This window comes from Chelonoidis abingdonii, chromosome 2 (genome assembly GCF_003597395.2).
Source record: "Chelonoidis abingdonii isolate Lonesome George chromosome 2, CheloAbing_2.0, whole genome shotgun sequence".
Taxonomy (NCBI): domain Eukaryota; kingdom Metazoa; phylum Chordata; order Testudines; family Testudinidae; genus Chelonoidis; species Chelonoidis abingdonii.
The window spans coordinates 5209840-5235229 of record NC_133770.1 but is presented as its reverse complement, the minus strand read 5'-3'; the positions used below and the strand labels follow the sequence as shown (position 1 = coordinate 5235229).

Genomic DNA, 25390 nt, shown 5'->3' with positions numbered 1-25390 from the left:
TTTTTTTTTTTTTTTACACTGGGGTATTGATTTTCATAACCATTCATCCCCACAACGAGTGGCACTGGTGGTGATACTGGGAAACTGGAGTGTCTAAGGGAATTGCTCGTATGACATGTGGTTTAGCCAGTGGGGTAAAACCAAAGTCCTCTGTGTCTGGCTGGTTTGGTTTGCCTTAGAGGTGGAAAAATCCCAATCTTTGGCTGTAACTGTCCTGCTTTAAGCAAGTTGTCCTAAATTGGCACACTCATTTGGGTCTCACCAGAACCAGCATTGTTACACCATCAACCTCCACCTGGAACCCAGCAGGCAGTCACTGTGGATCCCAGAGCGCTGGTGTCATGGGCTCTCCAAAGATACACGGCTGGATAAGTTGCTGCTGAACTCTGCGCCAGCTTCAGTTTCCAGATGGATTTAAAGGCACAGACCCACATAGAGGCAGGGCAAAGTCCTTGGATTCTAAGTATCTAGCTTTAAAAAAATACCTCCTTCACACTACCAAGACATTTTTAGATGCTATTTCTGTTGGACCAACAGGAAGGAAGTTATGTTCTTTCACTTCTCCTGTTTGTTCATTAGCAGAACCAATGTTATTCCTAGAGCTACGCAGACATTAATGAAAACGACACACTAACGTGACAAGGGCATGACATGGCCCAGATAGGCTCAAAATGGGTCTGTCAGGTTAAAAAGGCATTTTTAAAAACAAGGAGACAGATCTTCAGCTGATGTCACTGGAGCCTTACTCCAACGATTTTAATGACACTAAAGCAGGGGTTCTCAAACTGGGGGTTGGGACCCCTCAGGGGGTCACGAGGTTATTAGCTCGTGACCCCCACGATGTGTCAGCCTCCACTACAAATCCCACTTTGCCTCCAACATTTATAATGGTGTTAAATAAATTAAGAAGTGTTTTTCATTTATAAGGGGCGGGGTGGGGGGGGGAAGAGTTGCACTCAGAGGCTTGCTGTGTGGAAGGGGTCACCAGTGCAAAAAAGTTTGTCTTAGTACAGTGGTTCTCAATCTACAGCAGCTGAGGAAGGACTTTAAAATGTCTGATTAACAACACTCTCTTGGACTATTAACATTGAAAAAAAATTGACAATGCAGTTTGCTATTCATTATTTTTGCATTTCTTTTAGCTTGGATAATGAATTAAGCAGTCTGTTCACTTTCCAGTGAAGGATGGTGCAGTGTTTTGGTTGAAGACGATGTAAGGGGAGGTCTGAACGTAAACCACTTTTCCAATGGAATTTTAAAAACATTTCACAGAAATGTTGCTCTAGAGCCATTCCCAAGGCATCATTTTAATAGGGACAGGCTGATCTCCATGTGGCCCTGCTGCCCTCGACAGAATCGCATCAGAACTGTTCAAATGTGTGTCACAGGCCCTGTACTGCTACCAGCAAAACATCCCACCCATAGTTCACATAGTGGAGACCCATATACTTTGGAGCAGGAGGAACTAAGCTTTATCACCACTTTTTCCAGAGAACTGCTGGGGGGCCAGCGTGTGCAACATAGGATCATCACCAGCTGCCTACAGACTTCTCCCATTGCACTTCTGATCAATGGGGAAAGCAAGAGAAAGACAAGTTCACGCTGAACTTTGAAGAGTACTGATGTCAGTGAACATTACTCAACCAAAGTGAGCAAGAACCACAGAGCATTTGCAACTTTACTGTACAATTTGGCATATCAAACCCAAGTCTTGGGAGAAGGAAGGTTGCATCCTCCAGAATCCGCCCCCTTAGGATCCTGCATCAGTTCAAACTGTACTTCTCAGAAGGTCTGAGAACGATTCCCTTGGGCTTGACAGCAACACGCCCCAAGGGGTTCAGGATGACAGTCTGATCCTCCACAGGCCATCTTTCCTCTCCCTCCCAGGTTTGTTATCTTTATGTTAGTCCAGCTTAGCTGAAACTTACCTAGTAATAGGAATTTCCTACTGTCCCCATAGAGCTGTCTCAGGTTGATGCAGAATTCGTGTATTGAAGCCCCATTGCGATATTCGTGCAGGAGCATTGCAAACTGCTGGATCTCTTGGGAAGAGAGTTTGGTTCTTAGCTAAGGAGAAGAAGCACAAGGCACGATTTGACCTCATTTCTAACAGTGGAGAAGCCACGGCTAGTGAGGAACAAAAAACATTCAATGGGCTCTGTTAAAAACAGCAAGTAAGGGTCACTCAGTGGTGGACAAAGCAGGGACTGACACTCTCCTAACATTAATGTGATTAAACAGTCAGTTTATGACTCAGCCCCATGTCGTTGCTGGCAAACGGAGACAACACTGTAAGAAATCCACCCTCAAGCGGCATGGGTTAACCTAGAAATGCTGTTCCATCTTAGGGAGCTCAAGCTAATCAGTGTCTAGGCTGACTATAAGTGGATGTTTAAGAAACAGGAGCAAAGGCCCAAGTAGCAGGGTGGGGTCTTGAGACTTTGCCCATCTGTCTTTGCAAAGCCACCAATATCCCTCTGACATCACCAGAACCCAGCAGAAACAGCCCTTGTTCACCCACCTTCCCAAACACACACCAAAGTCCTCTGGCTGACAGCAGAGTTCTCCTACAGGCTCCACTCAGTACTGCTCAGTGCAACCCCCAGAAAGGATGTGGCAGCTGCAGGCCATGGCGATCGCCAGATGCACTCCAGAGGAATCAGCTTGAGAGCAACACCATAGGCAACCGCAGCCAGGAGCTACACTCCGAGCGTCAATCACCTGGTGTGTACAGGTACTAACAGCAACAGCAATTCATATTTTGCAAACTGTACCTAGTTTGTAGGCAAAAAACCCATTGCTCACAAAGGGACTCTCAGAAAGGAGGCAACCGATTTATATGCTTTGTTTAAATCCTTAGGTTATTTCTAACCCTATTAATTCAGTGACCAACTTCAGTGATTGCTCCTACAATTGTGCGCCAAATGTCAGTTTAATAGCATGCTCTACAGTCCTACCCATTCTGGCAGCATCACCACTTAAGCATTGTGTGTCACAGGAATCAGGGAGTTTTTATCTAAGACTGTTCTCATTCACAAGAGCCTTTGCTAGAAGGAGGGAGGGAGTAGCCCTGGGAAACTGTGCTCAAATCATTTGCTAGAGCCAGCTTATGTTCAAACCCCATTTAGGTCCAAGTGGAAATTAGCTTAATGGCATCTAACCAGAATCTCTACAATTCCTAAGTGACCATGAAGCAATGTTATTCTAGAGAAGAAAACCAACCAAGGTCGTTTATAGGACTGGTGCCGTCAGAACTTGCCGTGGGGGTCTGACTCCATGCTACGGACAAATGCATTCCCAAGAATGCTGGCCTGGCTGACACTACTGTAAAGAGATCACGTCACCTTGCACGCACGGCCACTCTTTGCTACGAACAGACAGTGTCTGGCCTCTGATGCAGACATTCCTACCGTCATCATGTAGTCCTGGAGCAGCTCCGTTGCTGTGGTGCTCAGCTCGCTTTCACTGACCGTCTTAACGTGTGGAGACTGAGGCATCGAGAAGGAAGAAGGTGAGTTGCCGCCTGTATCCGAGGATTCCAGAAAGGAGCTGAAATGCAATGGATCTGTGAGCCACCTTGAGAGAGCCATTACTGTCTGGTAGAGACACACTGGAAGAGTGTCCTGGGGAAACTCATTTTAGCTGAGGCTGTCTTCCTGTATCAGAAGGATTCTGGGGACTTGGATAAGGTGTTGGGCCCCCATCAAATTTAGCCAGCTCAGAGGGAAGAGTTATGAGACAACTCTTGTACCCAACTGCTACGTGGGAAGGAAGCATATTCCATGGCCAAGGTGGGCAAGCTATGGCTTGCGGGACCATCCTGCCTGGCCTTTGAGCTCCTAGCCGGGGAGGCTAGCCCCTGGCCTCTCCCCTGCAGCCTCAGCTTGCCATGTCACCAGTGCTCTGGGCAGCAGGGCTGCAAGCTCCTGCCAGGCAGTGCAGCTGTGAGAGCCACCAGTGTGTTAAATTGCTCCCTGTAGGAATGTGCTACTTACGGAGCACCAGGACTAGCAGCCATAAGTAGTACGCAGTGAGTATGGGGAGCAATACAATACACTAGACCTGGCTAGGGAAGGCTGTGCCTCCCCCAACAGCCTGGCCCCTGCCTGCCCCTTCCCGCCCCCCTCAGAACCACCGACCCATCCAAACACCCCCTGCTCCTTGTCCCACCAACAGTACCCCAAATCCCATCAACCCTCAGTCCTGTCCTGACTCCCCCTCCCTCGCCACAGACCCTGCCCCTGACAGGCCTGCCAGGACCTACCCCCAGCCAGCCACCCCTGTTCCCTGTCTGTCCCCCAGATCTCCCTGCCCCTTAGCCAACCCCCCTACTCCCTGCCCCCTTACCGTGCCGCTCAGAGTACCCGGACTGGCAGCCGTAAGTAGCACATTCCTACAGGGAGCAATTTAATACACTACACCTGCCCTCCATACTCTTTCGAAACCATGATGTGACCCTCAGCCCAAAAAGTTTGCCCACCCCTGTTCTATGGGCTTCTCTGGAATACTGTACTAAATGGAGCTCCAAAGCAAGGGAATTTGAGCAGGCAGGGACAGAGGGCTATATAGACAGCAATATCACTGTCGAGTATTCCAGCTGTAATCATCAAAAGACATTCAGTGTGTGTATCATAAATTTTCCCCCTTTTAGGCTGTAAACCCGATGTCAGGGCTATATAAATAAGCTATCATCCATCTAAGCCAAAGCACTGCCTTCTAGAACGCGTACGATCAACTTACAAAGTGCTTGCTTCTGTTTCGTAAGATTCTTTAATGTCCACTTTTGTTGAAGAATCATCTGCAAGGAAGATATTCCAGTCAAGAGATTTACAGTCACAAAGGCTGTCTATTTCCTAACCTGCTAGTCATGGACACGGGTAGTTCCAATCTGAGTGTCCAGGGCTAGCCTATGAAAAATAAGACCTACAGAACAGGGGTTGAGTCGGGGGAGGGAATCTTCTGTCACTTAAACTGTATCAGGCAGCTAAGAGCAGGACAATGCTGAATTGCAAAGCACCAATTTATTAAACTGCCTCCACTGATTAAAAAGGAAACAAAAATACAGAATGTCTGTGGAAAGGAGCAGGACAGCTACCATGTTTCAACCTCCTATGGCCCTGCATGCCCCGCAGCTATGGGAAAGCGACAGCTCCAACTGATGTTGATCGGGGAGGAGATAGTTCTTTGGGCCATTCAACTCCACACAAAGGTTAGATCAGGGCCGCAGCTGTCACGAAGCTGGTGGCATTTGAGATGCATCACCCACACGCAGTTCCCAATACATTTAGTAGTAAGACAGGGCTCCAGGAAGCCCTATGGTTAAGGCCTCTGTTTGGATCCAGTTTCTCCATCACAGAACCAGGAGCGTGAACAGGGAAGGGAAGCGAAGGGTATTGCTACATCAAGTGCTGTGGTTCGTATGACAGCCTGAGGCAGAGCAAGCCTGGGTTGTAAGGGGGTGGGGGAGGGGTGGATTCTTCCTAAGAGTGAAAGGAAATAGCATTTGACGTACCACTGTGTAGGGACATATGGCGCGTTGGGGTGGAGGCCCCATCAAATATTGCTCTATCTAAGAAGTCTATTGTGGACTCAGTGTAAACAATCTGGAAGACTTGGCTGAGAAGTGAGCAGAGTTCCTCTGCAGTTACCTGGGAATGGAGAGAGAGAAAGAAGGGTCAGTCTGGGAGGTTATGGTGCAAGATGCTCTCAAAAGAGGCAGCACTTGCTTCTATTCATCCCCCAAAGAAGCTGCACTACAGGGCACACTCAGACGTATCCCCACCTGTATTTATAAGGGCACTACATCACCATTAAATAGAGAGAACCCCATGGTTCCAGAACTGGGGCGTCTCCTACTGCAGCCACTGGACTGTTTCCTCAGGACACTGCAGACTGGACGAGCCTGTTCAGGGGATTTCAGTACCTGTGCTAGTAAAAAGGCTTGGTAAAAAACCCCAGAATGTGAGCACAGTCGTGTGTGCCCAATTCTGCTATTTTATACCCCAGGATGGTCTCCAATCCATGAAGATTGACAGATTTCATGCAACCTAGATACACTCATCTTTGTTTCACAGATCTAACCTGAGGCCATCTGATGGTAGAAATGTGGCGCATACTGAAAACAAAACTGAATATTCAAGTACCCCTGACTAAGTACCTCATGGTCTTATTTCTATAACCTTGTCCTACTTTCCCCCTCAGCCCACTGGGTTCACAGCTACCATCCCACATCTGTCATACGTTACCTTAGACTGTAAGTGTTCTAGGACAGCAATCTGTGCTCCTCTGCACGGCCCTAGCACCCCTCTTGGAGTTGTACAGATAACAGAGTTTATGACAAAGGAGGGCAAAACCTCTGCCCTTTAGGCAGTGGATTTATGCTGTGGCTGTCGCTCACCCTCTCTTTTTCCTGGGCAAGAGGAGATTACGAGAGAACAACCTCACAGTGTATCATTACGCCCTTTTAGCGGTAAGCTCAGCAGCACTGTAAGGGTGCAGTGGCCAAGCAGCTGTTTTCCCAGATTCTTGACTGCAGAAGTGTGAGCTGGGCAGCAGACAGCATCTGCAAGAAAAAGCTGTTCTCTAGTGCATTTGAATTAGACTGTGAAGCTTGAGATGGGGACCACATTTCCTTATTTGTACAGTGCCTAACACACCGATGAAGCCTTAATAATGCATTGAATAAATAGGTTATATACTATTCTTGCCTGCCAAGCTTACCCATCGCAAGTTACTACAGGAGCAACTTATAGTTCACATCGGGATTGATTCTGATCTCATGTTATACTACGTAGTCTGGAATTCCTGTGAAGTCAGCAGAGTAACTATAGCTTTGTGTTTAGTAACTGAGGGCCGGAGCAAGCTATTTATTTACACAGAATAATCCCATGCAGCCTTCCTGCTATTTGACTGGACAGGTAGCAGCATCAATGCAAACCAAAGAGCTATTGTTCCATGGAATCTTGACTGAAGTTACAATATCAGGACCCAAAATTAAGACCAGCTGGATCTACAAGGTAATTAATTCTCACTTTGTTCTCTGTAGCCAGGACCACCAAACAACAAGCTTCGACAGGTACCACTCCACTCTCAGACAACGATCCTGAAGTAAGTGCTTTGGAGCTTTCTGCACAAAGACTCTGGCTTGGGGAAATCCCAGGGTCCTGAGCTGAGGAACAGAGAAGCTATTAATGAACAGTGAGAGGAAAGGAGAGGAGGGGATATGGAAGTGATTAGCTCACTGATGAAGACCGAGGCATTGCATGTGGCCAACTGCCATCCTGATCGGATTCCCATTGTTTGGGACAGAAGGCGTTTGTTTTTCAAATGCACTATCCCCTCACGTGTGTGGCCTGTGATTCGCCAGCATTTCCTCCATCTTTAGGAATAGGTTTGAGATGGCAACACAGTTCTGTTCCCCACTCTCATTCTGGAGTTTGGCAACCAACTTGTCAGTTTGGCAATTCAATCCATTCAGAGCAAATCAGATTTTGCCAGTTGAAAAGTGTAAATTGACCAAGTTTTGCCACTGTAGTTCCCATTCCTGTATTTCGTAAGAAATTTCAATTAGGATCAGCCAAGCATGGTAGATGGGCTAAGCTGCTTTGACTATTTTTCATGTCAGCTACAGCTGAGTTTAAACTGGCCCATTATACTGTGAGAACAAAGGAATAATTCCACGTCTTCTTAAGCCCCTCTATCATGCGCTTACAGTAAAGTGTCCTGTAAGAGTGCAAGGAAGGTTGAGTGAATTAAACCTGGAGTCAACTCAGTCAGGCTATGGGGACTGCAAAGCTGCCAGAGAAGGAAAGCAATAGTCAATGGCAAGAAGAAGAAAGCTCCCTCTTGAGGAGCAGCAGTAGCTAGTGTAGAACATGGATCCAGGCCTCAGATCCATGCATTGTATAAAAACAGAAAAATGTTCATATTATGAGGCTCTCATTCAGTGAAGGGTTCTGACAACTTCATGTATCACTAGCTTCACTGTTGTGATTTAAGCAGCTGCAAGAACCCACCAGTAGGAGTTACAATCTCATCATTGAGATATTTGTTTATTCTCTATATTGCCCATCTTGGTCAAACAAATCGCTGCCATTAGGTTCACCAGGAAGAAAAGTATCAGCTCCCAGAAACAAATTACACCAAAAGATGTATTTAAATGTAGTAACCAGACCTGACGGAGAGACTCCTGAGCAGTTCCTGACTTTTACAGCAGTTTTGCATGCGAATTCAGAATGAACACGCAATGCATGCATTTCTCCTTAATGCTGAATGAGACCTGGGATGTGGGCATGTCGATTCTAACTGAAGTGCACTATATAGAGCACATTTACCACATCAGCGAGGTGAGCACTTCTAAGGAGCGACATCTGCAGTGAGTTTGGACACACTGCCGTAGTAGTTATTAGAAGCAGAAATCTTTCAAAACAGCTTTCTATTAGGAGGAATGAGGGGGGAGGGAAACAACTTAACTCGTTTATGAATGGGATTATATGGCAGGGTTGGCTGTGACAGCAGGAAATCCCTTCCAGCCTTATGTTCCTATGTTAAAGAAAACCAAAAACAAACAAGCACCAGTTCTAGCCAAGCTTACTGGTGCTTCTAAACCAATGAAATATCTTGTTCACATGCACTGGGAAAATTAATGGCTGTTCCCACTTCACTAAGCTGATCTGAGCGCGAAGAGCCTTAAATTGGGTGAAACATGACGTATGTCCACTGTAAGGTCCCTTTATGCCACCAGAGAGGTGTAAAAAGGCCTCAGTGTAAATGAGACTCAGGCCCTTAAGACTCCAAAAATTGGGAGAATAGATGCAACCTGCATTGCAATCCCTGTTCTGGCCACAACCTACCTGTTTTCAGCACTACTAGGTGTGAGGAGTCATCGCGGATGTATGACACAGATGCGATGTCATGGATGGGGACCCTGAGTATGATATCCTCTCCATCCCGCCACACCAGCTTGACATTGTGGGCAGACAGACTAATCACAGCATCATGTTCCTGGGTCAGCTGCCCTGGGAGCTGATGTGCCCTCTACAAACAAAAGAAGGTAGAGTCATTTCCCGTTTCATTACCCCCAGGCGATCACAATGGCAGTACATCTCCCCGAGGAGGGGAACTCCCACACACCACCCATCTGCAGTTCACATTTTCTGGGCACCTGGTAATTGGTCACATACTAAATCACCTTCCCTATTAAAATACAAGGAATAAGATCATTTGAGAATAGGAACCAACATGATACGCATTTCAAACAATCCCATAATAACCCTCTTTGCTTAAGCTTCTCTTCTACTCTTGTGACTTCAGTCAGTCATCTATCCCTGCATTACATCGCATCCTAGTTCTTGGGCTGCAAGACTTCTCAGAAAAGGATCAAGACTTTAACCTCGCTGCCCAGCAGCATCCATATTTATGTGCAAATATTGACTAAGAACAGTAGCAACTGTAGAGCTGGTATAGTTCATTCAGCAAGGGCTCGGGATACAGCGCTGGAATGGACTGGTACCCACCTTTGCATTGTCTATTAAATGCAATATTTCAGTACGACTGGAGGGATTCAGGTACCCTGGGATGGATGTTAGTTGGCCTAAATACTGGGAAGAAAAAAAAAAAAAAAAAAAAGGTTGATTACCATGTGATACATAAACCGACACACTGAAATCCTTCCATCTGTACTCACAGAAATTGGGATAAACTGAAAGAAAAACACAGTTGGAAATAACTTCTTGAGCCTGGTCTGGAGAGAAATATTGCCTGGTTGTTGCCTGAATGCCACTTTTAGTAGTCACCTGAAACCCACTCATGACAGAAGACAATTGATGAAGCTACTCAAGGTGGTCACGATTTATACAGTTGGCTTGTAGGAGTTGAAATTCTGTCTCTTTCTGCTGGTCAAAAGGTGAGCATCTAAGTCTAATGGACAGCGGTTTTCAAACTTTTTAGTTTCCATACCCCTTTCCGAATAATGTAGTCTGCCACTTACCTCTACTAGAGATAGGTATAGCATTACCCTATGATTAGGCTGCCAAGTCTTACTAAATAAAATATGTTGTCTGCCATTATAGGCTCTCTCACATACCTCCCAGTGACAGCTCATGTACCCCAGTTTGAAAAACAAAAAACATTACTGACAGCTGTCGTTCTCCAGCAAGCATCAAACTTCCTTCCAACTAGATTTCTGTATGGTCAGATTCTACAATATTCTATTTAGCATCTTTCACACAGGCTGTATCCCTAAGGCTTTACATGAGTTAAATATAGTTACAGAATTAACGAGTGACCAGAAATAGATCATTTTCAGCTGAAATGTCAGAGCAGACAGTCGATGAGGGGGAACACACACAAGAGAGCTGTTCCAGATGGCAGGAGCTGCAGAGAAAATAGTCTTGTATTATGAGTGCTGAGATCATGTAAAGGGACGCTGACACGCAGTCCATTAGGTCAGCCAGAGGAAGCCCCCTAGGGATTTGAAATTTTGAACTTGACCCTAAAATGAAGGGGGAGCCACTGAAGCGAGGCTGCTGTGCTCCTTCGTGTTCCCTGCGTCCACTGCACCCATCGCTGAGGAGCTACAACACGCATGGAGACAGACGTCGAACATCACAATTCATGGACACATGGGCATCTCCATGTCAGCAGCTTTCCCCCTTGAAGAGATGTACAGAGAAAAGAGCGGAGACCTGTGCGAGTGAATTCATGTAGGATTTCAAATGCAATTTAATGCCCAGGATCCTATTCTGCAATGTGCATTGCAGCAACGTAATCGACCAAACCATTTACTGAACCTGGCCACGAATTCGACAGGAGGAGGCAGGTGAAAGGTGAATGAAAGAGATGGCTCCCCCTCCAGCTCAAAAGAGTTACCTTGACTTCCTTTTCAATGTAGTCATTCAACAATATGTCTGGTTCAACTCGATCAGGCAAGGACAGCAGTACTGTATGAAGAGGTCGTCTTTCCGTAACCTTTTCCTGGGCCTTTTTATCCCGACCCTTTTCGCCTTTCAGGAAGACACGTTTGAAAGGGGACACTATTCCAGGCTGCTGGCAGAAACAGAAAGAGTGACGAGTTAACGTTATGTTCAGTATGACGTAGAATTAATGCACATGACTGAGTCTTGTTAAAAGCGAGGCAGAGAGTTTGAGGTGAATCAACTACCGGGCAATGAAAGGGAGTCAGAATCCAGGAGCAGTACAACAGTGGACTGTGCGAACTCCGTTTCAGTGTGCCGAGCAGTGAGTATAAGTATCCCAGCTCCTGGTGCCACTGTCTCTCTCCTGAAAGGGCTCATTGTTCGCCTGATGGGCTGCATGGGATTATTCTGTGTAAATAAGTAGCTTGCCCCGGCCCTCCGTTACTTTCGCATAAAGCTATAGTTACTCCACTGACTTCACAGTGTTGCATGAAGCCCATGATAATTCCACCATCAAACTGTGAACACTTCAAGTGGCCTGGTCCACGTCAAGGCTAGTGTTCCACTTTTGCAAGAAGCTTCTCCCAAGAGTGCAGTTTCCCAAAGTTTCCACCTCTCTCTCCCTCCCACACACCTTGCTGACCACCACAGTTCTGCGCGGTGATACCCATTAACTCCACAACAGCCAAAAAAATGGATCAGGATAAATGTTTACTGAACTGCCCAGAACATAACCATTGGCAGAATGAATATAAGACAGACCAAATTACAGTGTGGCTTTAAAGCTCAAATCTAAGATCAAATCTAAGACTTTATTGCCAATCATAGAACCATAGCGTTAGAAGGGACCGCAAGGGTCATCTAGTCCAGGGGTTCTCAAACTTCACTGCACCACGATCCCTCTCTGAATTTTAGTTCTATCCTCCAAAGTACTGGCAACTCCCCCATCCCACCCCAGCTTTGTCTCATCTGCAAACTTGATCTAGGTCATTAATAAAGATGTTAAACACCGGACCCAGAACAGATCCCTGTGGAAGCTCACTTGAAACCTCCCTTCAGTCTGATAAACAACCACAAACAGTAACTGTTAATGGAATGTTAACCAATCATGTATCCATTCAAGGGTAGTTCTGTCCAGACTGCATTTCTCCAGCTTATTTATCAGAATGTCATGTGGGACTATGTCAAAAGCCTTCCTGAAGTCCAGGTATACGTGTCCACTGAATTCCCCTCATTCACCAAATCAGTTACTCTTGTCAAAGAGTCAAATCTGGGAGAAATCATCCTTCTAATGACAGATGGCAACCTCAGAATTGATCATTCATTCTGAAATCGGGCTACATACAATATGACAAACAAAACCTTATATTTTATATATTGTAACATAATGGAATATAACATTTATGGAACAGCCAAAGGGGGATTGTGTTCTCAAACACAACCAGAACCTCATTTGTGTCTGGCTTTCACAACCAAACTATTTCATTAATGCATTTGAAGCAAGTCATAGACAGACTTGGAACGTTCTTTCCTCCTAACCCGTTTCTTCCAAATCCTTCCTACTTTACACTTCTCAATCTCCACACCTTATATTGTTGTCCCATGTCCTAACTTAAAATTTATTTATTTTTTGGTCTTGCCCTTCATTTGTAAAGTACAATATAAATTTACAGTGCTGGTTATCAGTAAGCAGTTTATCATGACTGACCACCTTTCTTCAAAATGATAAACTACTACTGTATTCCCCTTTCAAGTATCTAAATATGTACACATTATTATTATAGAAGTAATTGTCCAACAGAAAAAAAGATGTTCCTTCAAATTTTTATGAGGAAGTATGCAACTTTAGGATTCAACCCAACATCAACAGTAATGAATTAGTCCTAATGAAATCAGAGAATTAACATTACTAGTTTCAATATTTATCTACTCTCAGTGGTTTCTTTTTGATGTTTCAAACCTCCAATTTCATAAGGAAGTTCTGCAAGTTCAGTCTAGGGTCTGGAAGGAAAAAACCTAGTTGAGTTCTTTCTGCTTTTTGAAGTCACTAATGATAATGGAGGCTCTGTGATCAGAGCTTAGCTAAATTATCCTGAAATGTGCAAGGCAGAACAGAATCCAGCTTGTTCTTCCAACGCTGTACACGCACTGCAGGGCTAATGAGTTGTTTGTGTCAATAAAGTAAACAGCTCCGCCTCAGAGATGCGGCGAGAAGATTAGCACTTCCTTACTTTGCTTTTTTTTACAAAATAGCTTTGCAGACTCAGATGGCACTTTAACTTGCTGCCATCTCTTAGCAACACGCTTTTATGATCAAATTTAGTTTTATTCCTTGTTGTGTTCTCTGCTGAGTTACCACTATTAAAAAATGAACGTGCCAGCCAACAATTCAGATGAATAGTTTGAGAAGGAACCCAGTTGAAAAACAAACTGCACAAAGACTGTGAAAGTTACTGATTTAGGAAAGAAAAAAATCTAACACATATCAGGACATGAATATAGTTAATATACTGCTAGGAACAGACAGTCTCACCCTCATGTTCCGTAATTTCACCCATATTGTAATCTTCTCAGCAGCAAAATACACACACACACACACGTCAACTTTAGTAATTTCAGTTAATACCAACAAAGGCTTTAACCTAGCAAAAAAGGAAGGGAAACAGCAGCACCTTCAAAGTTAAAATACTGCTCTAATTTAAGGAGTCAGAGAACCTTGAATTTATGTTTGAAAATGGGACTTGGGCTCCTATGTCACTGAGGCGCTTTTGAAAGTATCACTGAACATACAGCCCAGTAGCTGAGTTTAATACTGACACTGCAACAGGCCAGATAGCAAGGCACTGCGTGTGCACACACTTCCAGTGGGAGGACTGCCACCACCATTTGTGTGCCACAGTTCATGTAACTGCACCACCAAACCACAAAAATGCACTAGAGACCCAAGCATACATCCCTGCCAATGCCAGAGAGCAAGAGACACACAGAAGCTCTGAGTAAGCTTGCTTTAGTGTAAAATGGCCAGGTAGACATACACAAATGTGTGTTAACTAATATGTTTAGCAAATGGTGCTGGAGTTTATAAATGCAGCACTTAGAGTCTGCACCAGCAGACGTGTCCATTTCTGTAGTTTGTACTAGAAGGGAAGAACTTTGGATCTGTGACCTCTCTCAGGGTAGGTCTACACTGCAAACCTTACGGCCACACAGCTGCAGTTGCTCTGCTATGACACTTCAGCTTAGACGCTACCTACCGCAATGGGAGGGGTTCTTCCATTGGCATAGACAATCCACTTCCTTGAGAGGCCGCAGCTAGGTTAACTGAAGAATTCCTCTGCGGACCCAGCAGCGTCTACACCAGGGGTTGGGTTGGCAAAGCTACACTCTCAGGAATGTGGATTTTTTCAAATCCCTGAGACACACAGCTATGCTAAGGTAAGTTCCTAGCGTAGACTAGCCCCCAGAAAGAAGTAATTTGGTTAGGTCTGCAGTTCAGGGCATATCTACACTATACTCTTAAATCAACCTACTTTAGGTCAACTTACAGTTACCACAGTAATTACACCTCTACCCTGATATAACACAAAATTTGGATATAACGTGGTAAAGCAGCACTCTGGAGGGGCAGGGCTGTGCACTCTGGCGGATCAAAGCAAGTTCGATATAACACGGTTCACCTATAATGCGGTAAGATTTTTTGGCTCTCGAAGACAGTGTTATATCAGGGTAGGGGTGTAGTGCGCTGGCTGATGTCCACACTACCCTCCTTCTGCCAGTGATGTGTCCTCACCAAGAGCGCTTCCACCACTGAAGAGGGGAAAAGTGGGGGAGCTGACAGCCACAGCTCCGTGCAGCTCCCCACCAGGAGTTGGGGGAGGACAGCTGCCCAAGGCTTCTCGCCTCCAGTGGGGAGATCCACACCTGGAGTCTGGCTGCCATGCTCCTGGTAGGGAGCCAGGACCCCAGGGGGCAGCAGGGCTCCAAGTGGGGAGTCCAGGTGGCAGCCCAAGGCAGGATCCTGGGTGGCAGCCTGGCTTGGAGGGGAGACCAGGCAGCTGCCTGGCTGGGAGCCACAAGCTGACTTTGTCTTGACAAGAATGAGAGCCAACAGCCAGAGGAAGGAACCGAGTGCTTGGCCTTCCTGGGAGACCTAGGGCAGGTCAATTAATTTCGGATTCTCCACCTTTAAAAGGGGAAATACAAGCGGGGGAGGACTTGGGTTTTTTCTTTATTTTTCTGTCAAGCTCTATGCACCCCTAAGCAGGTGTAGAAGTTATCAGCTCAAATAGCAATGCTTAGCTACCTCCCAGGAGTGTTGTAAAGCACTGCCAGCACCTGAGACAGAGCAAAATATCATACAGCACTTTACATCATGATTCAGTAACATTAGCTAGTTCATTCCTCCACTTACCTAACGCAAGCAGTGTCTGCTTCATAGCCTCTTTTCTAAGGAGCCATGGTCATTAGGGTTGTATGCTGCAGATCTTGTCTCTTATTTCTTTGACCCTTGTGGTAATTTGTCATGTTTACTGTATATAGTCAGTCTGTCATGTTTTCCTGATGTGCAGTCTGTGGTTAAGATTACTAAACAGTGCTGCAAGTTAGCGTCTGTAGACTTCATTATATTCCTTTTTTCATTTTAGACTGATATCTACTAAAAACAAGTTCGTCTTTCCTAAACAACCACATGCAGCTCCAAAAATCATTACAAAGAACATCCCCCAGATCAGTTCTAGAAAGTCCATGTTTAATAATATTTCCCAGCCTCCAAATTGCGCTAGGCGCTATCCAGACATAAAATAGGATATAGTTCCTGACCTGAAGAGCTTATATTCTCCATGGGCATGCCATGGAAAGGTAAATCTAAAGGGAGGGGACAGGAGGAATGGGGACAAAGGTTACAAATACGAGATCATGTGTCTGCCTTGATGGATTCACACAAGCCCGTTTTCTTCCCAACAATACCAAACATGGGGGTGAATGTGAGAGACTGGTTGGACCCCTTAAGGTGCCACCTGATGTGCTGAGATACCACTGAGCCCGCCTGTTCTGCCCACCTGGGCCCCCTTTTTACCTCTCTGGCTGAGCCAGGCTATTAAACCTCCTCCAGCACACACACAGCCAGGGCCCACTAAACTGCAGAATGACACAGACATGGAGATCAGCTCTGGGTACTTGCTCTAGCACTCAGGTGTCCATCTCCCTGGGAGTGCAGACCCAAAAGGTATATTATGAAACCCACCTCCTCCCTTAATGTGGAGGAAGGTATGCACAGCCTCTCCTCCCCTGCCCCCCCATTCTGAATTGCACATATGGATTATAAACAAGAAATAAGTTTACTATTAAAGGCAGGTTTTAAGTGGTTAAGGTAGCAAACAGAGCAAAGCGGATTACTAAGCAAATAAAACAACACACACAGACTAAATTTGATTCACTAAAGAAACAGGTTACAAAATGTAATTGCTCACCCTAAATATTGTCACAGGTAGATTACTGAGTCTTGAAAGGCAGCTGCACTAGCCTGCAGCCTGATACTTCAGGTAATTCCACTCCCAACCTGGACACCCTCCCAGCCTGGGTTCAATTCTCTCCCTCTCAGTTCAGTTCTTAGTTCCAGGTGTTTTGGTGTCTCTTTGGGTGGGGAGGCAGAGGAGAACCACAATGACGCCACTCCCCGTCATATATAGCTCTTGTGTATGGTGGGAATCCCTCATCTCCCAATGGAAGAACACTAGCACTCCAAGGGTGAGTCCAGTACCAGGTGACTCAGATCAACAACATCTCTGCCGGGCTGGGGCAGCCATTATTTGTAGCTCTCTGGAGTGTCTGCAGGAAGACTAAGCTCTTTCACAGTCTATTGTCTTTGCTAATGGGCCATTAGCCCTGTCTGGCTTTTCCACTGTTATATCTGAAGGGCTAGTTCGGGGTGACACCCAAAGTAACACATTTGAAATACAGATACATAGTCAATATTCCTAACTCCAGATACGGATATGATACAGGCATACACATTGGATAACCACATTCAGTAAATCATAACCTTTCCAATGATATCTTACATGAGCCATCTTGCATAAAGTACATTTTAGGTCATATCCATATCATAAGCATATTTCATAAAGAATATGGAGTATAATGTCACAATGTGATCAAGCCAGTCATGACTTTAAAAAAAAAAAAAAAAAAAAATTACTCACCCCCGTTTTTTCTATTGACTAAACTCCAAGAGAGGAACAGCAACCTCTGCAGCAAGTAGAGCAGAACCCATCAGAAGGAACCTGCTATGCTTTCTGAGTCTGAGCAGTTTAAAGACCTGAAGTCAGCAGTTTCGCCTGAATATGGACTGCGCATTTAGCACTTTGATTCTATTAAATTATATAAAACACCAGAAATAGAGTAGCTGGTCTCCATAGCTTACTTCTGGTGAAATGAGAAAAAAAATCCCCAAGATTACTCTAGAGAAATCCAACTACACCTGCATCTTTAGAAATAAAGAGTTGAAAGTAAATTTAAGGGAAGAGACATAAAAATCCGCAAGTCATTTTCAATATGGCACCCAAAATGATCTCTCAGACTAACACGGATTCCCCCGTCCCCATGTCCCCCCGCTCCATGCAGGGCTCTGGTGGCTTTGAAAATATTAGAGCTCCTATGTGACACGTATAACTATTTGACCCAAACTACATCTAACACCCAGAAAAGATTTTTGGTTCTATCTTCACAACTTCATCCAGGCTACAGACAAGTATGAGGACACACAAGAAACACGTTTGTTCCCAACTAACCTGTACATCCCAGTGCAATGAACTGATCTCCCTCTCTTTTAAGTTCAGAGCTCTACAAAATTCATCATCAGCAGAGAGAGTCTGGATTTTGCTTTCTGAAAACCTCAGAGAAACGGAGGAAGTAAGAGCAACCTACAATGCAGAACCGAGAACTACTGAACTCTGAAGGCCATTTCTGTTAAGAGTCAATACAAAACCTACACCTACCTCGTTCTCCATTTATGAACCGAGTTAGGAAGAGCAGAAGCAAAACGTGTTGTGGAGCTACTTTTGTAGCTCCAAAAAAGGCCTGTTTCACCTGCAGTGCAGCTAGTTATTGTAATCTTACAGGCTTTCCACTTGCTGTTGGATCACGTGGAGGAGCAAGAAATAACTGTTAGTTTTCACTCTTCAACAATAATATGAGCAGGAAGTGGAGTAACCACAGTTTCCTCCTGCTAAACACACTTGTACTGAAAAAACAGTGAAAAATCTAGTTGATGTGAACAAAAAAAGGTCCCAGTTGGGGGGGGGGGGAAATCAGATGAACATTTAACAGTAGCATCTTCAGTGCTGCCACTGATCAAAAGGAATTCTCTTGGGGAAGTTCTATGGGCTGTGTTCTGGAGGTCAGGCTAGATTATCACAAAAGTCCCCTCTGGCCTTGGAATCTATGAATCAGCAAAGCAGTGCTTTCCATTTAGCAGGTACTCATTGTCTGAGGGACTCCAAAGTCTAGCATGGAGTAAGGCGATACTAGAAATAGCAAAGAAACCACACTGTACTAACTGCTCAGGATCCATTTCCAGCACTAACTCTCCTTGACTATCGTCACCTGTGGCTTTCCTCAATCTGTGCCATCAAGACAATGGAAATCAGCTGGGGAACTCTTGCTAGTAGTCCCTACTTTTGTAGATAGATACTTATGCAAGGAGTTGTGAATGGAGATACCCCCAAATGTGAGACTTAAAAACCAGCTCCCCTCCCTGCTTTCACCTGTGTTACAGCCACTTAATACTTTAAGACCCTACACCAAGCTTTTTAAGAACAAGACTTGGAAAGTTCTGACAGGGATTAATTCATAATTTATGGCAAGAGGACTTTTAAATAAGGCCCACATATGTGACAAAAAATTGCCAGCCCTTGAAAACCAGGTCAGGAAGAGTGTGCCTCACAAGGCATTCCAGAATACAGTCTTGCAAAGACCATGAAAGGAGAGTTCAAATAAACTTTGCAAGGCTTGGACATAAATTGCCGAATATGGGATCAAAAGAGTAATTAGAATTAGCTGCAAGCAATTTCATATACAGGAATAAAATTAAAAAGCCCAACATGATTATTCCCTAATGTGATAGACTTGTTAAACAGGGACAACACAATTTATAATTTAAGGGGAAAGTATTTTACAATTTAATCAATCAGCCAAATTTGTTAAGCTTCAGAACTCTATACTCCCTTAAGTGTTTACGTGTATCATGTACCATTGATGATTTATACATACACCCAGTTAAGAAGCCAGCCCGAGGTGTATCTTGGGTGATGAATAACTGGCTGTCAGCAGCAGTACTACGATAGGTGTAGCCAGGTACAGAGGGAAACTGATGAGGATTAGGATCCCAGTGAGGTTACCTTTACAGCTGGACTCAGCAGGTCAAGTTGCCCCTTGCAGCCAGTACAGGCCATGAATGAAGACAATTCTCCATTCTTGCTGGATACAATTAGCAATTTCTAAGTATTAGATGCAATACTTCTCGTGTGTCAGACTAGATATAGAAGAAACATACACACTTTGGGGCAGCAGGACATAATTTTTCCTTGAGATTTGTAAAGCAGCCAACGTGGCCAGTCTTCATTACAAAATGAACGCTCCTTCGTCATCATCTGCCATTAGAATCTCCAGAGATGTCATTTCCTAGTCCTCCTCCCTTTGTTCCTTCCTGATCATTGTGGTGCCATAGTCTGGGATGAGTCAGGGTGCAGCAACAGAAAGGAATTCAAATAAATGTCTGTTACAAAAGGCATTGGACTGGGACCAAGAGATCTGCTGAGAAGACCCAACTGTAGAGATGACAACAGTTTTGAAAGGCTGTGTTTACTTTTGGAAAAATTAAAACTGCCAATGGCACTAATAAGACAAGACACACACACACACACACACCCCCAGGAGTTTAAGGTTCAGACAATTAGTAATACAAAATATTGAGCATTTTACTTCTAGGTAATTAGTTTTAGTGTGGAACCAGGTTAGAAGGCAAACACCAAAAGCTAGCTGGTGGTTTGTGTGAAAGAAATGGTTGTCTTAGTCCAACTCCTAACAGTCAGGTATCCCACTGAAAACATCTCAGTCCAGATCCTTAGAAGCATTTAAGCACCTAACTCCCAATATCTTTGGGGATCTGGGCCTTTACTGAAAGTGGCAACTAGGATGTAAAGTGGAGAGGCCATGGGAGATTGAACTACATCCTCTTGTCCTAGGCCTGTCCCGCCAGCTCACACTGAAGGCCCATGAGTGGGCTTGCACGTTTGGGGAAGTAGGCAGGAAAGAAGTGCTCCCTGCCAGTAGCTGATGCTGTATGGACTCTGCATAAAGTGAGTGTCTCTTCTCCAGAGAGTTCAAGCCATTTCATGGCTCCCTTTTTAAAAACATTCACATTTTAAACCAAGATCATGCAGAAGCGGACAGTCAGACATAGAGTGGCCGTGCGTTTCACTTTGCCGCTGCAGAAGGCAGGTTACTTCGGGTAATGAAGACTGGGATGGACTGTATTATTTAGAGCTTGCCCAAGCAATTATGATACTTTGTAGGCAAAAAAGTCTGTTCCACTGGCAATGAGAGTGCAGCACTGTTAATAGGCCTGCGGGTGATGGGAGGGTGCTAGTGGAACGTACTCTACCTGGGTTCAGCGATAGCTAAGCGTTCGTGTTGTTCTTTTCTGTAAAGGGTTAACACAAGGAAAACACCATGACAGAGGACAATCCGGGAAAAGATTTTTCAATCTTCAGGGAGGGGTTTGTCTCTGTTGCGGTCTAGTCTCGAGGGACTCTCTCCTATCTCCAGGGTGTTTAATTTTTCTATTTTCCAGTTGTGTACGGTACGCAGGTAGAAGATAGCAGTGTTGTGTGTGGCTGGTTGGTTTAGTTTTGGTCTTTTGATAACCGAGGTTGATGTGCTGGTTTGTAAAGGGTGTGGGCGGTGTTGGGGTGTGGGGGTTGTGTGCTGGCATGTTTTTTAAATTGTGTTTTTGATGTGGGTGGTTGTAAGCTGTTATTATTTTTTTCTATTAGCAATACTCCTGTTATTGTACTTGATAGAGCGATTTTTATGTCTTTTTTCTTTTTGTCTTATAAAAGCTTTCTTTTTTAACCTTGTTGGTTTTACTCTTCAGTGGGGGCTCAAGGAGATTGGTCTGGCTCACCGGAATTGGTGGGAGATGCACAGGGTGTATCTCCAGGTCTCGGGGAAGTCGCGCGAGCAGGGGTGAGGGGGGTTGTTTCCCTTTGTTGTGAGACTCAGGGCATCTGAGTCTTGGGGTCCCCCAGGGAAGGTTTTGGAGAGACCAGAGTGAGCCAGGCACTGGAATTTCTGGGTGGTGGCAGCGCTATCAGATCTAAGCTGGTAATTAAGCTTGGAGGTTTCATGCTAGCATCTCATTTTCTGAACTCTAAGGTTCAGATCGGAGTAGGAAAGCTATGACACACCCAACCACAATGAAATCAGTGATCATGGCAAAATTGTAATTGATATTTGCATTCTACCCATCTAGAATTCCCCCTGCAGCTTGAAGTGGAAAAGCCTCTTTCACTTCCTGATTCAGAGTGCTGCATCTAACATTGCTGTGCTGTTAAACAGTGGCTGACATCACCCCACACGGGGCTGCACTTCAGTGATGGTGAGAGGAGACAAGGGTTTAAAGCTGGAAGGCTTCTTTGGGATGAAAGGCACCGCACAAATGCCTCCCTTTCCAAAAGGTCTAGGCCGTTTATCCAAGCCTCGTGGATTTGGCACACTCTGCCCCTCCCCCCTAGTTTTAGCACGTTCCAATTCAGTTTGTTATATCTGGTTGGTTTGCAACAGTAATTCCATCTACCAGATGGATAGTTTAGACTCAACCACAATCTGTTCTTAATTGATAGAGAAGAGAACATTTTATTTATGGAGTTAGCACACTAAGCCAGATCCATTCAGAAATATTCATGGGGCACACATCCAATGATTCTGCTTTTCAAATAGCTGTGGTTTGTTTGTTTGTTTTTTTAAAAACAGTCAGCTCACTGGATAATGTATATATGCAAACAAGTTTTGCCAAGGGAAACAGCAGGAGATTGGTGAGCAACCAGTACGTGCATCAGAAATAGCCTGTATTAGTGAACATTGGGAATACATTAAAAACAGTCTACACTGATTCTGAGAGCACTGCTTGGCATTACCTAACATCAGACAGATATCCAGTCTGGCTGATTTAGCACAGACAGAACTCATACTAGCTAAGGAAAATTGCACTTTTGTCAATGTCCTATAGCAGCTACAGAGAATATCCTTAACTGATGAACATTTCTATGATCAGCCTCAAAGGCTGCTGAAGTAAAGCTTTCCTATTGTTTATACTGCAGCTGTGCCTGGAAGCCCCCAGTAGAATTAAGGACCCTCCCCCCCTTTAGGCACAATAACATGAACACAGGAGAAAACAAACCATCTCCTGCCCTATGAATTTACCATCCATTTTAAAAACACAAAGCACATTCTGCTCTGTGCATCCTCTCCCCTCCCTTAAGTGGAAGGCAGTCAGTTCAGAAACCAAACAAACAGACTACATATTTCTGTAGCATCTCATTTAAAGTCTCCACACACTTCACGAAAGGTAGTTATGTTTCATTCCCATTTTACAGCGGGGGCGGACTGAAGCACAGATATTAAGTTGAATTATGAGGAATGCTCTCACTGAGGAATTCATGACTTTTATGCAAGAACACACACAGTTTGGGTTAAATAAGGAAAACTAGCCTTCAGCTGACTACAGCAACATCACCCGTAATGTACAGAAATTCTTCTTGGATTTACCCTCTAGAACTATTCGATATTAAATAACCCATCAGATTTACTGAACCCAACATGATTTCAATCCCTGGAGTGCTGGAGGTTTGGTATAGACAATGCAACATTCATACACTTGCTTCAAGTACATCTCATAACCACGCAGGGCTTTACCAAGAGGCAGCAGCAGCATGGACATAATTGCAGTCACTTTCACACAGCTGACCACAAGGGTCCAGTTGGCACCGTGGCTCAAACTTTTTTTTACTGCTGACCCCTGTCACATGGCAAGGCTGAGTGTGATCCCCCCTTATAAATTAAGCACTTTTTTATACATTTAACACCATTATAAATGCTGAAGGCAAAGAGGGGCTTGGGGTGGAGGTTGACAGCTCGTGACCCCTCATGTAATAACCTCATGACCCCCTAAGGGGTCCCAACCCCCAGTTTGAGAACCCCTGAATTAGCAGCAGCGAAGTGAACCAAGTCTTGTCAAACTCACTCTGTGGCTGGAGAAAAACAGGGAACACCATCTGAGGCACCAAAGCCATCTGACTGCAGACTCAGGGTGACAGCAATGAAATGCTTCATATACAGTAGATTCTTTTCACTTCCAATTAAATACAAGCTGACATTCTGCAACAACAGAGTAGGATCCCCTCTCATGAAAGAAAGCTTCCCATGTACCATTGGTGAGGGGATTTTTAAGCCACGATCTGTTAGGTAAAGCACTCCTTGTACACTAAACTGCAATTTACCTTCAGTTAAAATGCCACGTAGACTACTAAGCAAACTAGGTGCAGCCATCAGTACAAAAGAGTTTACATTCACTAATTTAGTTTCTCCAGACAAGCACACAAACTTTATGTACAAGCAAGCGTAACACTGCCATTTTCACCTAAAAAAACAAAACCAGAAGATTGAACTCTTGCCAACTGCAGTGTCTGTCTCCTGTCAAGCTGACCCCAAAGTACTTGTCAAAAATATTAGCAGCATATAAACTCATCTACGAGCCTCTTATGAGAGGCTCACGAAAAATCATTACTGATTGATCAGAGGCCAAAACCATCAAGACAAACACAAAAAAAAGTTAGACACTTCTAACAATAAACTCCTTAAGTGACTCAGTCTAGACTAGATAACAAGGAAAGAGACTCTAGACAAAATACTGGAATGGGTCTATTGGGGAGCAAAGCAGGGAATGAAAGCCACAAACCCCAGGAACTCATGAAATGAACTATCCATGGCACCATAGGCACCAACTCTGTGGGTGCTCTGGAGCATCCACGGGGAAAAATTGGTGGGTGCTCTGCACTCACGGGCAGCTCCCTGCCCAGCTCACTTCTGCCTCTGCCCTGCCTCCGCCTCCTCCCCTGGGTGCACCGTGTGCCCACTTCTTCCCCCTGGCTCCCAGCACTTGCGCCACGAAACAGCTGATTCACGAGGCAAGCCCGGGGGGTGGGGGACACGGTGCGCTGGGGGAAGAGGCAGGGCCGGGGCAGGGATTTGGAGAAGGGGTCGAATAGGGGCTGAGTTGGGGTGGGGACTTTGGGGAAGGGGTTGGAATGGGAGTGGGGAAAGGGTGGAGTCGGGGCAGGGTAGGACATGAGCACCCACCGGCACCAGGGAAAGTTGGCAACTATGCATGGCACATTTGCCCAGGGACTGGCAAACCATCAATGAGGGACTGAATGAAAACACTGGATCCTCATGTGAAATGGCTGCCTGTAGAACCTCTACATGTCACAGTCTACACAGGACAGAACTACAGTCACTGAACAACCTAAGCTGCATCCAACTCTTCCAAAGTACTGTTCTCTCGGATTAGAGGAGGAATGCAACATAAAAACTACCAAAGATTATTCTGACACCTCCCTGAAGCTGAAGGACAAGTATGCAACATCCAGCATCAAGACCACCACAGCAGTATTAGGGAGTGGCAGCTCCTCTATTCCATTCAACAAGCTTGACACAGATGTTAGTTCTAAGGCCTACTCTGTCCAGATTAGTTTTATGGGCACAAAAGAATCTGTCACAGGTGTGGTTCTCCCCCCACCCCACTACACTGACAGTCATACTGACATAAAGGTGCCTTACCCCAGCATAGTTATACCCCTTGCCATACAGAAATAAGCAATATTGGTATAAGACACCCTTATGTTTCAGCAGAACTGCATCCAGACTAGGTAGGTCCTCTCACTTTAACTTGTGTGTTTAAACAAGTCCTTAGGCCAGTTTGGGTTTTTATAGCAGCGACTGAGGAATTAAATCCTCCCAGTTGTTTCCTTCTGATGAAGTTGGGCGGTGACTTGTACGTGATGACCTTTTACACTTTGCAGCGGAAATAAAATCTTACCAGAGAAACACTTTTCCTTTTTCTCCTTTAAGTGATTCTAAGCAAACACTACGCCCTCTGCTGGAAGAATCAGCTATGGACTGTTAAAACTGCAACAGCTGGGTAGAGAATTGTTCTTGAATGTGTTACCTATGAGCTCCTTTGGCATAGCTGATCTGCGAGGGTAAAGATATTGGCACAGCACTGGAAAGCTGCTAGTGGTTTGCTAACAACCTGCTCCATCAGCATGCGTCACTTCTACGGGTCCCTCTATAGGAAGATCAGAGATGTGCTAGCCCAACTGTATTCTAGACCAGAGGCTCTCAAACTGGGGTGGGGTGCA

At 44.9% G+C, this 25390-nt stretch overlaps 1 protein-coding gene across 3 annotated transcripts in view; it reads right to left on the bottom strand.

The window, feature by feature from the left end:
* CCM2 (CCM2 scaffold protein) overlaps positions 1 to 25390 on the bottom strand; it is a 59182-nt gene that overhangs the window by 11632 nt on the left and 22160 nt on the right. For 2 of the 3 annotated variants that reach the window (XM_032799611.2, XM_032799610.2), the window contains exons 2-9: positions 10870 to 11043; positions 9516 to 9599; positions 8853 to 9036; positions 7032 to 7168; positions 5513 to 5648; positions 4741 to 4798; positions 3411 to 3549; positions 1929 to 2067 (exon numbers count right to left, since the gene is read on the bottom strand). In XM_032799611.2, the coding sequence (XP_032655502.1) occupies positions 1929 to 2067; positions 3411 to 3549; positions 4741 to 4798; positions 5513 to 5648; positions 7032 to 7168; positions 8853 to 9036; positions 9516 to 9599; positions 10870 to 11043 (1051 nt within the window). Of the gene's footprint in view, positions 1 to 1928; positions 2068 to 3410; positions 3550 to 4740; positions 4799 to 5512; positions 5649 to 7031; positions 7169 to 8852; positions 9037 to 9515; positions 9600 to 10869; positions 11044 to 17908; positions 18026 to 25390 lie in introns of those variants that run through there. The other variant, XM_032799609.2, reaches the window with a different exon arrangement.